This window comes from Drosophila gunungcola (genome assembly GCF_025200985.1).
Source record: "Drosophila gunungcola strain Sukarami chromosome 2R unlocalized genomic scaffold, Dgunungcola_SK_2 000006F, whole genome shotgun sequence".
NCBI classification, from domain to species: Eukaryota; Metazoa; Arthropoda; class Insecta; order Diptera; family Drosophilidae; genus Drosophila; species Drosophila gunungcola.
In genome coordinates, this window is record NW_026453168.1 from 4,619,533 (window position 1) to 4,635,086 (window position 15,554).

General features: G+C 38.5%; 1 protein-coding gene across 2 annotated transcripts; it reads right to left on the reverse strand.

Moving 5' to 3' along the window:
- Positions 1-10,794: 10,794 nt before the first annotated feature.
- On the reverse strand, positions 10,795-11,721 carry LOC128254659 (uncharacterized). Of its 2 annotated transcripts, none has more exons than XM_052983860.1 (2): positions 11,406-11,721; positions 10,795-11,349 (listed from the first exon to the last, which is right to left on the reverse strand). In XM_052983860.1, exons 1-2 carry the CDS (start codon positions 11,607-11,609, stop codon positions 10,876-10,878), a joined length of 678 nt encoding a protein of 225 aa, XP_052839820.1. In that variant the 5' UTR covers positions 11,610-11,721; the 3' UTR covers positions 10,795-10,875. The 2 variants fall into 2 exon arrangements, with proteins under 2 accessions (XP_052839820.1, XP_052839821.1); XM_052983861.1 differs by having other exon boundaries at positions 10,795-11,343; positions 11,402-11,476.
- Positions 11,722-15,554: the final 3,833 nt, after the last annotated feature.

A 15,554-nucleotide genomic window follows, 5' to 3' on the forward strand; every position in this document is an offset into this window, starting at 1 on the left:
CCTCCTTTCACTCTACCCCATTTCCCTGGCACTCTCTTTTACCCTGTTGCATTTTGATGTCTTGCTTTGGCAGCTGAAGTCCAAAATCATCGTCATGATGAGGAGCTGGATGAGGATTGGCACCAGGATTGGGATGAGGATGAGGATGAGGATGGCATGATGACCATGGAGGCATAAAGCGCAGTTAGTTTGCATACAAATGGCATTTGGAAATGTGCAAAAGGATTGCGCAAAAATCAACGCGACATGCCAAGCAGGACAAATAATGTGCATAAATTTATCCACAGATGGGTAGACCAGCAGCCAAAGATTGGACAGATTCGGGGGGGATAAAAGCAATAATAAAAAAGCAAACAAGTGCCGGTCAATATGTTGCACTGGACACGAGGATGTGTATGCGGATGATGCTCCCGATGATGATTAGATTACTGCATGCGAAACTGGAGATGAGACTCTGGATGAGGGCGAGTCGACGGTCACCTCCACATAACAACGCTGATGTGCTGGACATTAGCATTGCCAAAGGACAGGGCATCGGATGATGAGGTGGCTGCTGTGTGCTGTTGTGGACCAACTGATTGGCATCGTCGCTTACACTTTTCTTGTCTGTCCAAACCAGCCCTCTCCTCCTCCGCCCGCCTCAGATGATCAAAGTATCAAATATGCAGACAGACCGGAATTTTTCGTATCATCGTATGTCGGCGAAATTAGGAGCAAAAGTGGGGGCACCGTCCCATCAAAGCATCCTAAATGTCTACACATTTCTGACCTCACATGCTGCATAAATTCGTGTTCTATGTTAATGCATCGATTCTATCGGTATGTGTATTAGGTGTTGGTATCCTTTGAGAGAATAAATTAGGATACAGAGTATAGGCAATGAAATCAACAAGAAATAAAGATGCAGCCAAATTATTGATTAATTTTCCAAAATGTGTAAAAATGAGTATGTATTCTGAACCGAACAAATTGTGGTTTAAATTATCCCAATCTCTTTGCAATCTCGTTGCAAAATAATTACTATTATTATTATTTACAAAAAAAAAAAAAACTTTGTTAGAAAATTAACATGTAAACATATTGTCTTTCTGCATTTATTTGGATTCCATCTATATATATGTTTTTAATTACTCAAATAAATTATTATAATTACCCGCGTGTTTTAAAGTGTTTATCTATTAAATAAATAATCCGATTTCAACAAACAGATTAAAATTTAATTTAGCGTTTGTTTAGTGCAGTACTAAAATTAATATTATAAATAAAATCAGCCTTTTAATTAGGATTTCATTTAAAACAAGTTAAAATTAATATGGATTTTATATAATTAATATTTAATCAGCTTACCTTGATGTTGTCTTAATATTTTTATTCCGATTAGTTGGTTCAAAGATTTTTCAATCTTGCACAATAATAAGCTCGACGGGAAAGACACTATATTAGGCAATACATTTTTGATCCTGAAGATCTTATAAATGTGCGAAATAGATGAATCAGTGAACCAACCAATCGAAACAAAGACATTTAGGCAAACACTTACTTTAGAAACAGTACAGCAAAAGAAAACATAATAACATGCATCGTAGTAAATTTACCTATTCTGATTTAAGATTTCTGTACCAATTACGAAGCGTTTTTCGCGTTTGCAAAACATAATTAGTACAGAAAATTCATAATTAGTACAGAAATCTTGTAGTCAGAATATTGAAAATAAATGCAAGGCATATGATTATGCTATTTTTTAACCGATGCTTCGCCGACTCTTAGCACAACTGAACCCAAACGAAGAGCACATTTTCGTAAGTAGAGATAGTGAACATTAGACAAGAGGACTGAGTATTTCCTTGGCAACCAATTTACAGAATCATTAGATCAAAGCCCCCAATCTGAATGTTTTACATAAGCTATATTAAATTTTAATTGCCATCAATGTTTAATTTTGGTTTGTTTCTTTTTTATACTTTATTTTTGAGAACATTTGGTCTTTTACATCTGTATATTTATTCAGCAATAAGCTAAAAATTAAACCTATTGTATATATTTGATTAGGTTTTTTTGTGTGGCCACTATTGTATGTTTTGTTATCTTTCCTTGATTTTTCTGCCTTTAACTGGCACTTACAACCAAACATTACTTTAAGAATGAGTATACTTCTTAAGAAAAAGTTGTGAAGATTGTTTGTATTTCTGAAATTGTTTTGTATTGTTAAAAAGCGTGGTGCAGTCTCATGATTTTAAACCTTAAATGTACTCTAATTCAAATCGATGAAAGGAAAAGCTTTAAAGAAGAGGCTTCAACTCACCATTTTATTGACACCACATATAATCGCAATTAGTCCAGATATCAATTTAACAATTAATACAAATCGTTTTTAATCACAGACACCACAGTTTCTATGGCTGCCAGCCGTGGGTGTGTGCGTAAATAGTTTATTGTTTAAAGGGATCAACATGACCACAAGCGTAAATACACACAATACGCACAAACACCAGCGCTGTAATTGCATTATATTTCACAGTTTTCCTGCAATTTGCCTCTTGGCTGCCGTTGTCTGCTCCTGCTGAATGGCAACATCTGCTGACCGGGCTAATGAACACTCCTGCAGGTTAAAGTGCCAGGACAATGGAAGGACTCCAAGCAATTGCGATCCCCATTCCCCCATTCCGATTCCAGCTACCCAACCATGTGAACAAATTTGCAAATCATCAAATATAATTTCTAAACAAATTACACACGAGCAGCCGCAGCCCGAAAGTTGCCAATGCAATATTCCATACAAATTGCACTCACATTTGCATATAACGCACTTTGAGCCCATGTTAGGGTGTGTGTTTGTATATCCAGTGAACATTTACAAATTATGCTATAAATGTATCCTTGCACACAGCACAGGCAAACACACAGGGACAAAGATGATTTGCCGCTGGCATCAATTTCACAAAAGGGTTTTTGGGGTGGGAAGTGTGCTTGCCACTGCAGTTGCATGCCGCTCTCTACTGATAGTCATGTTCCCGCCTACTCCTGGCTCTGATTCTGATTCTGATTCGGATACCGATTCCGATTCCGATTCCGATTCGGATACGGATCCTGTTCCCGGCCCGGGCTAAATCATATGCAAATGCATGCGTATGACATTTGGGCTCGAATTTTATTGTCCGCTCTGGTTGCTAAATTATTTAGAGCCCGATTCCTGTTGCCATGGCGATTCAATGCAGGAGGCAATGCACTCGGAAAAAATATCATGGGTAAGTTAAGATGGAATAATCTGTAAATTATGTTACAAAGCATAAAGAGACTTCTCTCAAAATATTAGAAAAATTATAAAGAAAATGTTTATGATTGTAAGTCTTTGACCAATCGGATTGATAAGTCCAAATAATTTGTATATATAATTTCATTCTTGGGATTTAAAATCTATAAATAATGTCTTTTAGTTAGCATTATAACTTTCAAATTAATATTCAATATGGTATTTATTTAAAACAACAATAACTTTAAAAATCACAATTAATCATAATATTAATTGATTATTTTCCTGAGTGCAAACACGACAACGGGTCATGCATTCTGAGCTCTGCCCACACCGACAGACAACCGCATAATTTATGCAAAATGCGTGTGTGTGCGTGGGCGTAACTTTGTGTGTGTATGTGCGTGTGAGTGTCACTGGTTTTAGTTGCTGTTTGGCATTGAAATCGACAGTCGAGCTTTTTGGGCCTGTCTTTCAATTTGACATAAAACCTTAGCCGGATCCTTTTCGGCTCACGCATGACACTTTATGCAAAGTGCCTATCCCCCCTTCCTCTTCTCCTCTGCTCCTTTATCTCCTTTTTGGTCCTCCTTTTGGGCGTATTTCACGCCCTTTTGCCGCCACACATCAAAATATACATAAGAAAATGTATTTTTACATATTCGTGTATATATTGCCCTTGAAGAATGTCTCCTGCAAATGAGCCACGCAAATTTTCTTTTTTTTGCAGCTCTTTTATGTGCAGCCAAGCGTGCGTAAAAAAAAAGCAAAAAGGTCGCACAAAAGTTCATTAAATTTCAAATCCTTTTCTCATTTTTGACGTGGCTACAAAAGGATGTCAAATTTTAAGTCTTTTTAAATAAACATTAAATGGCGCACAGCTTTAATTTTCATGCCCTTCTTTATTTCCAATTAAGTTTGAAATTATGATATTCATTTAAATCGCTTTTTCTAACAGAAGATATTGGGAAGCTCCTAAACCCCTAGGGTCTTACAATCAATCCCATGAACTCATTGCTTATTTTTATTTTGATTGCTTTAGCACTGATTATAAGCAAGTCAAGGACAAACATGTTAAATAATATTTAAACAACAGTTAATATCAACATTCATTATGCCAACATTTCAGTATAAAACAATGAAAATTACAACATAGTCCTTGTTTAAAGTAAAGTAAGATTCGCGGCCTTGTTTAAAGCGCATTTGCCTTTGTCGTTAGTTAACTGACGTGGAAAACCGGAACGTAAATTGCAAGCAACCCGCAACTCAGCTCGTTGGGCAGATAAGCAAACAGATTTATGACTGCATTTGGGGGTAAGCATTCGCAGTAAGCAATTTCCCATCTACTTTTGACTCTGGAGGGCTTTAAAAATTCAGAAGACAACACTCAATTCGTACGCCGTCATTCGTAATTAAAACGAACCACTCACGTACTTTTGGCAACCAGACAAACACAGCCAGCGACTGTCAAAAGTCGCCTATGACTGTCCGTTTGTCCGTCCGTTTGTCCGTCCGTTTGTCCGTCCGTCAGAATCCTCAAATTGACAGCCAGCCGAAGGGAGTGGGACATATGTATATGGGGCGAAAGAGCTAGGCAGGCCGGACATGGACACACAATAATTTAGTACGTAATAGACACGACCCTGCCGAACCGGAGTCCGTAGTCCGTAGCCCGTAGCCCGTAGTCCGTACCCCGTAGTCCGCTGTACGGAGTCGGAGCATCAGACAGATGCTAGACAGCTCCGTTTGCAGCCCTGGACTTGTTCATTAACACAAAACATAAGCCGCCAGACAGACATGTGAATGATGAAGCACGAGCGAGTCGGATAAATGGAGTGGGTGCCGGCCAGTTGGACAGGGATACTCGTAGAATGCGTCCAGATATCATAAATAGTGGAACTAGAGATGGAAGAAATGCGTGAGCTACAATAAACACACAGAGGGAACCAGGACAATTAAAGCACACTTCTTAAAAAATAATTTCCATTAAGTGCTCTTACCCCACAATAAAAATCCACTTTCAATTCATAGAAAGCAATAAACAGGGAAACAGGTAATATAAATCTGTACCATTTCCTACTGTGGATTTTTTTTCTCAGGCGAATTTCTATAACTCGAACTGGTTTAATTGGGTATTAGTGGCTTAACTTAAAATGTATGCGTTAAATCAGTAATGAGTTAAATCAGAAAAAATTTTACCAATTTTAAAGTCATGTTTTGCGCTCATCTCTAGCTGCCCACATATCATGTACTTGAACAAAAAATGGGTTTCAGTGTTTCAGGCCTTCGAGCAGACCATAGTTCAAGTGCCATTAAAATCGAGTCTTGGCACTCGGGCATCTGCCAATGTGGATAAGGGATGGGATGGGTCTGAGTGAAAATGGGGTGAGGTGGAAGTTTGTGCAACAAATTAGTAGCAAAGTTGGCTCCGACTGCGAATCCAAGTCCCCCCTTTTACTCCTACTGCTACTCCTTCTCCATTGTCGACTCGCACTGGGCAAATATCCGGCTGCGGAAATTGCAATGAGACACGTGATCATGGAGACTCCACTACATCCGCCTGCCAGACAAATAAATCTTCATTTTGACTTGAACTTTTGCGGCGGTTCGTCGGCCAAAACGAGGAGTTGGTAGCAAATTAACAGCTGTTGCGTAGCTGTGGTTCCGAGCTTCCGAGCTTCCGAGCTCCTGAGTTTCCAAGTTCCTGGGTTTCTGCGGCTTCTCAGGTGATTTACGGCCAAGTTGAGACTCGGCCAACGGCGTCTGCATATTAATATGTGACTTGGCATTTTACTTTCTACGCCATGGAGCTTGCAATCAAATCCGACTCCTGCACTTTCCCCCAGACGCATTCCTTTCCGTTGGTCTTCCGCCGGTGGACTCCTTCGCTCGCAGCACGTTTTTATTGTTGTGCCGGCCAATTTGTGACGAGTGAGTGCATATAATAAAGCAAATTATATTTCACATTCAAATGATATGCAGTCGAGCGGAAGCCGTCTCAAGAGCCGGGCCACCAACAGTAGCGTGGCTGGTGGTCCGGACTACGTATACGCCATGTTGTCTAGTTGGGCCAACGTGACCGTGGCCTTTGCGACTGCTCGTTGGGAAAAGTATGTTACAATTATTTTCATCAAAAAACATCAAGCGAATTCCTCGTCGCACACCAGACAAAATGGTGAATTGCATTATAATGATAAATATTTCTTTAAAACCCAGAGAAAATAAATTTGCTCAGTAAAAAAGTTACAATCTTTTATTTTATTTGACTTAAAATGTTTCGCTACTATCATTTAAAATTAGACAGTTAATATTCTTATGCTAGGTTTCTCTTGAATTATAAATTAGAAATTATGATTTTAACTTTATACATTATAACCAATCAAATATTAAAATGTGTATAATTTCATTTATGTAATTTTATATTAACCGAGAGTGAAATTGTTATTCCAATTGAAATCAAATAATCAATTTAGTCACATAACAACAAGAATTATATTCCGTAATAACTTAATTTAATCCTATTAGTTTAAATGGTCGCCAGGACACCATTTGTATGGGTTTTTTGTCCTTGCCCCTGCTGTTGTAGTTTTTCTATGTTATGTACTATAACATGAAAGGCAAAAAGCAGAACAAAACAGGAGTGCACTTGAAATTGTTGATGGGCAAAGTGAGTCGACTTGTATGTGCTTCGGAATATCCCTTTTTTCCCAGCACTTTCCTGCTCCTTTTCGCCGACGGTTGCATCCGCATACTTAAAGTTTTGTTTCGGTTTTATCATTTCTATTTTTTTGGTGTGTCAACTTTTCCCTTTGTTTTGCATTTTAGTTGACCCCAACCCCCACCCACCTCCCAGAATCGGGAAAAGCATTTCGAAAATGTGGAGAAATGGAAACTTGTGCCCCGGTCTGCAATGCTGACCAATGTCGACATCGTTGTTGGCCAGCCGCATGGCATAAAGAGCGACAGTCCGCAGGACATTTTATATTTAATTTACAGTGTGACCGCACTTGGTCTCTGTCCGTCTATCTGTCTCTTTTCCCCCACTATCAACCTCTCTGTCTCTCTCTCTCACCCATTGTCCTTATATAACATCATTCATTCGCTGTCCGAGTGCATTTAATAGAGTGCAATGCGGCTCTGGAAATGCGGAGGAAAATCCTTCGCAGCGATGATTTCCGCTCTCTGGACTGTACCGCATCAACGTATTTGCTTATACTCGCCACACGGTCAGAAATTAATTTCTAATTCCTATTATAGTGGTTCAGTTGCCCGAAATCTACTAAATACGCTATCCATTAAGCAAACACATACATTTTTAAACGAAAATTGCATTAAATAAAGTTTCAAATAGGCTTTCGGCCATCCAAAGTGGGGATTAGCGAGTGGGCGGTGACAAGGGGACAGTGAATGGGGGCGTGGCACAATCAGAGTGCCCAAGAGTTGCCACAACAACAACTGAATTAAACCCAACCAATTCGAATGGGAATTAAAAAAGAAAACTTGAAAAGGAAACATGGAGTCAAATACTTTAAATACTCTTTATCAGAATTACATTTTTTACGTTTATAAAATTTGTAATGGAAATATATGTAAATAATTTACATAAATCTTAAATCCAAAAATCTTAGTTAATGCTAGTTAAAAATTTTGTACCCTAATTGTAATGAAATAAATGATAATTTAATACTTACATATAAAGAAAATCATATTTTATAAATGTGAACTTAAATTCATATTGAATTTTTTAGGGCATTTACATAGTTAACTTTAAGTTGCCGTGCAAAAACAAAATTCCATTCTCAATTATTTTTGCCCTGTATCCACTCGACAATTTTTTTTTTATTTTGAGTTCCTGAGCTTGTGGGGAATGAAGCACGGGGTGAGGAAAATGGGCCACAGAGGGTCCAGTCCGAATTGATGCCCTGGATTGGATGAGCTGAAGCCGGCCATGCCCATGGCCATTCAGTGTGCAGTCGTCCACACTTTTATTGCTTTAATTGCGCACCGAAGCGCAACAAGGATCGACGCACATACTATAGCTCGCACATCTAGGGCACACACATGTTGCTAATGAAGTTTTCTAACAACATTTCAACTCATGTCAGATCATAATCTGTTAATCTGCGAGGCCCGAACGTCGAGTCCCTTCCCACGGCCCAGGATTGCTGAAATGACATAAAAATAAACTGGAACATGTCGAAGCAGACGACAACTGTACCAAACACATCAATCCGCCTACCCAGGATACTTGGGTCCTTTTCACCCCGATTTTCACACAACAGTGGGAAGAGAACGTTAATGAAAATGGATTTTTAGTTTGTCATCAAAGGGCGGAGAGTCAATTAGACCAATATTTCCTGCCTATTGGCTCTTAGTGGTCCTTTTCAAAGGACATGTTGGAATGCAGAAGAATCTTAAGATTATCAAGGAGTTTTTGCCAATTAAAAGCCCTTAGAAATACAAAAATTAATGGGGATCAAAGGGTCAGGGCTCATTTCGAAAGATCAAAGTTCAAACGTAGTATTGTAGAAACAAATTTAGATAATTTTCATCAGACAAATCCAGGATTGGTTAGGATATCGGGTGCGTTCGGAATAAATACGAGCTCATAGTTGGAAATTTATAAAAAACACTTATTATTGAACCCTCTATTGAAAGTCTCTAATGTTTTCTCTAAGTTAGAATTTACTAATTTCATCGATTGCATAAGCTGCCGCCAAAACGTAGCGCATTAATAATATCCTTTGGCAAATATAAACACAAATATCAGCACTCGCACACACACATCTGCAATTTGAGCAACATGTCAGAGCAAACAAGAAGCAACAACAACGCCACTGCCAATAGGAAAACTACTAAAGGGGTTGGGAAAATTAAGGGGGTGCGCCTGTCGCACTTGTATTTGTATTTGTTTATGCTCACGCCTCGATTGTGCTGAAAAATCAACAAGCCCATCGATGGCCACCGACGTCTAAGCGCCAAATGGGTGTGTATTTTAATTAAACCTGTTTTTCGAAGGCACTTATCAGATGCAGACAGGAAGTGTACCTGAACGCCCCACCATCCCACTATCCGTTGCCAAAAATAAAACTAAACAATGGGAAAGGGTAAAGCGGCACAGAACGAAAATAGGTTCACATAGAGTCCTATATTAAGACACCGGGACTATGTTCATATTGACACCAATTTACCCAGCTTGATGCATCAACTCCAAATTTTGATTAATTATATCGAAAGTAATAAGTATTAACTAAAATGATTTAATTTTAATGATAAGATCGTTTGTACATTTTTGATAGGATACAACCTTTAAGATTTATATTATAAATCAATTTTTTTAAAAAGGTCAAACATAGACCATTTTTTTTAATTTAAAAAAATATCCATTTGTACACCCAATTTTTCTGTGTGGACCCAACAGCCATCCAAGCTAGATGCTAAAATGTTTTACTGTTAATGGACTTTCGATATTTGCAGGAAGTTATGGCAGCTTGATTTATGTCTATGTCTTTTACCTTTGGCCGACGACCACCAGGTAAAGTCGTTTAATTATTGAACACGAGAGGGCAACCGAATGCTTGTCTGGCAATCAAATTTGAAATAGTCGGGCATAAAAAATGTAAGCAGATTTTCATTGGCATTGTGCCATTGCTATTATTTACTAACATCAAATAAAACTCGAGTTTACAGCTCGGCACATAAAGTTCTCGAATGACGGGAAAATCGGAAAAACACAGAAATCAAAGTAAGCACCTAAGCAGCTTATGCAAAAGACAATCGAAACCCACCCTGACTTTTAGAAATTTTTAGCATTTTATTCTTATTTTACAACGCCAATAGGCAAAAAGTGTTAAACAAAATTTGCGTCTGGCGTTTATTGAGTGGAACGAACGCCTCACTTCGAGCTGAATAGAAAATGTAAAAGTGTAACCAGGCAGTAGGAGAGTAAAAGCAAAAGTTTAAATTACTTTCTAGTAAAACTTTGATCCGCGCCAAGAGAAATAGGCTAAAAGAAAAATGCAAGCGAGATTAATGCTTAAAGCGAAAAGGGCCAAATGCTGAATTGTTAAATAACTAATGCATGGCCAATGAACCTGCCTAAAACTTTTCGCAATTTATATTTATATTCCATTTTGCCTGCTTAAAGTTTTCTCATATTATTTAATGTTAATACATGAGCTGAAATCTCTTAAAACAATTTTGCATTTGTATTTTAATAGATGCGCGGTTTATCAATCCTTTAGGGAAAATTTCTTTTTAAAAAATGATGCAATATTTGTTAGAACTTGCTGTTACTACATTTATTAATTCAAACTGTACTTTAAGACGGATTTAATTCGTTAAAACTCAGAAACTTTTATTATTAATCCCTTAAACAGATTAGTTTTGGGCTCAGCTGCCACAATATATATAAATTCTACTGAAAACTATTTTTTGAATTTATTATTACTATTAATCAGTTACCACAAAAATTAAATAATGGGTGTGGAACTGGCTCTTACCTTTTGAACACTTCGAACTGAATAACTTTAACACATGGCAAGTTCAATATATCATAATTGTACAATTCATGTTTTATTCAAACTCTAGTCAATATTAAAATCTAATTATATATGCGTTTCGTATTAATTGTAGGTGGGGGCCCGATCGATGGAAGCGGCTTCCAGAATTACCTTCATGATTTTGTCCTTGGCGAATTCGGAGGCGTCGGCGTTCAACTGACGGAGTCGGTCGGCCACAAAGTCGCCGAAGATCTGCGATGTGTCCTTTTGGTTGCGAAGGGCATTGGCCACCGCCTTGTTGACCATGTCCTCGTCAATGATGCTAATGTTGGACACCTCGCCCTCGCCTTCGACCTCGTCATCCAACCGTTGCTCACCGCCGCCGCCGGTCAAGGAGCAACTGGAGAACATCACCTGCTCCGGTTCGTACAGGGCCAGGTTCTCGATGATCTGCTCGTAGTCCACTGACTGGTCCGAGGCCCTGATCTTCTCCTTCTTTACCGTGGCAGTTTTGGGCTGGGCCTTCACTTTAACTTTGTACGGAGTGGCGCTGGAACTGCTGGCCGGAGACCTGTGCATTTCGTCTGTATTCTTTTGCTGGTGTGGTAATTTCCGGTTAACAAGGGATTTTAACAATATAACGTACCACTTACCAGATTGGAGGTCTTCAGGTCCAGGTGCTTCATGTGCTTCTTGGTCGCCGCATGGGCACGCAAATCGCTGATTTTGGTGTTAACGCAGCACTTGCAGAAGCGGCAGTGCGCTCGGTAGGAGTCGTCCGGATCCCGTCGCAACCACGCCCGGAACTCCTCCATTTGCAGCCACACGTCGCGCAGTTTCTGTTTGTAAATTTTCATTTCTTACCCAATTAAACAGCAACAAACGCAATGAAAAATAATTAAAACGCAGCGCACAGCAACAATGTCAATGCAATAGTGATGACAATAACAATGCGCGTAGAGACGCCTGACGCCAGTGTTGCCAGTTTGCTGGCAGAAAAAAAGCTGTTTCTAGCGGTACAGAAAAAAGCTACATTACGCAGGGCGAGAAAAGCTTTAAAAAAGCTGAAACGTCACGAAGCGCTTGAGTGCTTTTGTACGATGCAGCTTGCTTTATATTTGGTTATTAAATTTGCATTCAATAACTATTTGATAATTATCGATGGAATAGAAAGCACATATTTTTATTTCTTTTGTTGTTTTGTTGTGTAATAATACTACACCAAACAAATTATATCAAATAAACCATTAACATAATTTCTCTTAATTACTTTAATAGCTGAAAGACATCCAAATCTAACGGGAAAACAGCTGATCTCGCAACACTGTCAGATCTAAATATCGCTAGTATTTTTATGCGATGAATACCAACAATCGGGCACGATGTTACCTTGATCGATCGGCATGGCGATCGATTATTACTTATCGATAACAACAACTGATAAGAACCGCGAAAAAAATATATATTTGAATTAGTAAATCTATTCTATTTATCTATTTATCAATTACTTTTGTAAAATTAAATATCTTTAAAGTCTATTTCCAGCTTTATTTTGTGTACTTAGTATGTAAATCATTTTTTTTTTGCAAGTCACCAAATGGGCAAAACTTTGTTTATCTGCCTATATCAAAGCCCGCCAAGAGATGTCCCTTGTAGTGATCCTTCCGGGCATTGGCAAAGGACTGCCGAGCTGGCAGACAAACAAAACTCAACCGCAGACAACCCACTCAAATGGAGTTGCCTCCTTTAAAAGTTCATTCGCTTGTAAATAATTTTTAGCTGGCGGCAAAATCGATACTTCGTTTAAGATTTTTGCATATAGTATATGCGGCCATCGCAGGGCTCTGAAAATTTTGTCAAGCTGCGCAAAACTTTCAACGGCAGCCGTCGAGCGAAGTTATATGAGCAGCGTATGCCGATAATGCATAAGAGAAAAGTCGGAGCGCCAACGGAGAAATGGCATAAGAGAAATGGCAAGCAGAAGCTGGGAGGAGGAGAAATGAAAGCATAAGCCAAATGGGGAAGTTTTGCTATTAAAGTTTTTCATCAGCGCCTATTTGCCGAGCTCTCGAAACTTGGCCCTAAACCCGTTTGCTGGTGGGGCGAAGGGCAAATATTTGTCAGGCAATTAAATGTTTACTGTTTTTATTATATGTTTTTGTTTGCTCTACCCTCCTGTGAATTTTTATTGAGACAAAGGAGGCGGCAGAATGGGCTGGGGGTTTTTCCGGCTAATATTAATTACACGCCTCGTTGCCTCATTGCAAACAATTTGCCAAAAGGCAACAAGGGAACAGCTAAGTCGTGCACCTTGCAAACATGACGTTATTAATAATTTGGCTTCGGAAGAGAAGCTAGGAGTATAATATATGGAATGCAGTTTATGCAAAAACGAAATTAATGATTTAAAATTAACTCTTTGTCTTTAAAAGCTTTCGAGATTAAGATCAATAGATAATTTATTTATATTTATGTTTTGTAGAGAAAATAAGGACAACAAAACAATGTAGTGTATTTACATTTTCTTTAAAACACTCAAACAAAAATGAATTGGGAAGGGAACAAAAATTTCATAACGATTTTTCTCCTGCCTTTCCATATTTATTTTGTATTAATTAACATACCACATCGTCATACAGTCGATGGTAATGAGATTTGCTGGCGAGCATTTGAAGCGATTCAATGAGGCGGCTCAACATATTATTGCCACTCATTCCAGAAGCCTCAAATGGACTCCACAACACCTCCCAGTCTCGATTTCACTGTATATGCATGCAAATTAATTAACAACACTCATTGGGGCCATAGTAAATTAATAATTTAGCCAGACATTACGCATACGACGCATCGACTGAGTGGCAGTAAAAAGCTGTCCAAAAACGCAGAGGAGATGGGCCAAGAGTCGTTTTAATTACCGCATAACAAGGCAGCGGGCCACAAATGGCAACTGGGAAATGGGAAATGCGAAATTCCCAAGCAGTGGAGTGAGTGAGCGGAAAACGGAAACGGAGAAGGGAAAGCATGTCACGCTAAATGGGATATGTTGCGAATACGACCTGAGGGCACGAGTGCCTGAATATGTGTGCGTTTTATGACATTGCCAATTTACAAAATTTCATAAATATAAATTGGTTTTAAATGTTAAAATAAAACAATTAAAATCGCCCCTGGTAAACAGCAAATTGAGCGCTTCATCCTCCGCCGAAAACGGTCATGGATAATATGCACGAATTTAGCAAACATTCGAGGAGCTCTGAATAATTTAGGCGGAATTATGATTGCATTTCCCCTGAGAGACAGTGAGTGCCAATCGGAAATTAGTCAAACACAATCTACTCACATTTACATAGATCTTTTAGCCAAATCACAACCAGGAAAATGGCTCAATTCAATCGACGCAAACACCAAATTTATTTAGCCATCAACCATTTTTTTGTAGACCGTTGAAATTGTTTATGGTTGTTACTGTTCCTCAACATTTCATCGGTTGGCGATAAAACAGCATGACAAATGAATGGAATTCGTTGGCAATTTTCGTTTCACTGCCCCCATAAATTTCGCACTAATAAAACTGCGGAAAAGTGTGCTCCAAAAAAGCAATTGAAAAGGCATCAAAAGCGAGTGCAATAAATACGGTTTAAGCAATATGGTATCCTTTTTTTTAAGTCAGCAATCACTTTGGAGTTTTTGAAGCTCGGATGAAATCATTGACTTTAAGACGGAACTATTAAATGGCGCAGCATAGCTAACAAATCGATATTTAATGACAAAGCTTAGTCACACCCACACCCGCCCAAAAACACGCCCCCTTGACTAACACCCGCACACTCAAACAAAGCAAGCACATACATCATTGTCAATGTCAAAGTGTCAAAGCAAACTTGCAGTGCACAAAGCTAACGGCGCACTTACACTGAACAAAAATTTAATATCAGTTTGCGATTATAAAATCAAATTCAAAATTTATAATCAAACTTGTTGTTTTAAGAGTTTTAAAAATTAATGTATTATCCTTATAATTTTTATACCTAGCTACAATATACTTAGTCAAATTAAACTATGTATAGTCGTAGGATCACTATATCAATAAATATAAAATATTTTGTATTCACAGTTAATCACGCTTACACTAAACACTAAAAATAAACTGAACAGCCTCTCCAATAAACCTCAAACAACTATATTTTTCGGTGCACCTCGCAGTTCTCAATGCTCAGTTGCTAGAATCATTTCAACCGGCCGACCCAAGCCAAGTGCAATAAACCCTCGAACCGACTGGAGAATTTTGCATTTCAGCCACGCCCACATAATGCTCTGCCCCCCTTTTAGCCCGCAGTTATGATGTTGCAGTAAGCAGCAAGTAAACTGCAATTTGCGAACAAAAACTTTGGATGCGACAAACTTTCCACCCATATGTCCCTCTCTTTCCAACGCTCTGTTTATCTCTCTTTCACTCGCATTGTTTTTATCTCTCTCACTCCGCTTAGCAAACGGGCAACAATTTGAACTGACAAAGTCCGGCAATAAAAAAAATGTTTAAGTACTTTAGTTGCGAATGCATCGCACAAAAGTTTATTAAACAAACAGGTAACGATAAAACTGAATGGCAAAGAGAGAAAAAGTGAGCGGGAAAAACAAGTATGATTTACTCCTCCTGCTTTGCTTTTTAACAGATGTTTCAATGAATAACAAATGTATAGTTATTGATGTTGTTTGGGCCACCAAGATTTGTGAATAGCAACGAAAATGAAATAAATACATTGTGTTGGCAATAAAAACTGTATGTTACATAAGTAAGTGAC

Excerpts from the sequence above, each read along its gene's own strand:
- LOC128254659 (XM_052983860.1), bottom strand. The coding sequence starts at position 11,609 with ATGAAAATTTACAAACAGAAACTGCGCGACGTGTGGCTGCAAATGGAG. Across the intron at positions 11,350-11,405 it reads ACCTGAAGACCTCCAATCTG|CAAAAGAATACAGACGAAAT; the intron begins GTAAGTGGTACG and ends TTACCACACCAG.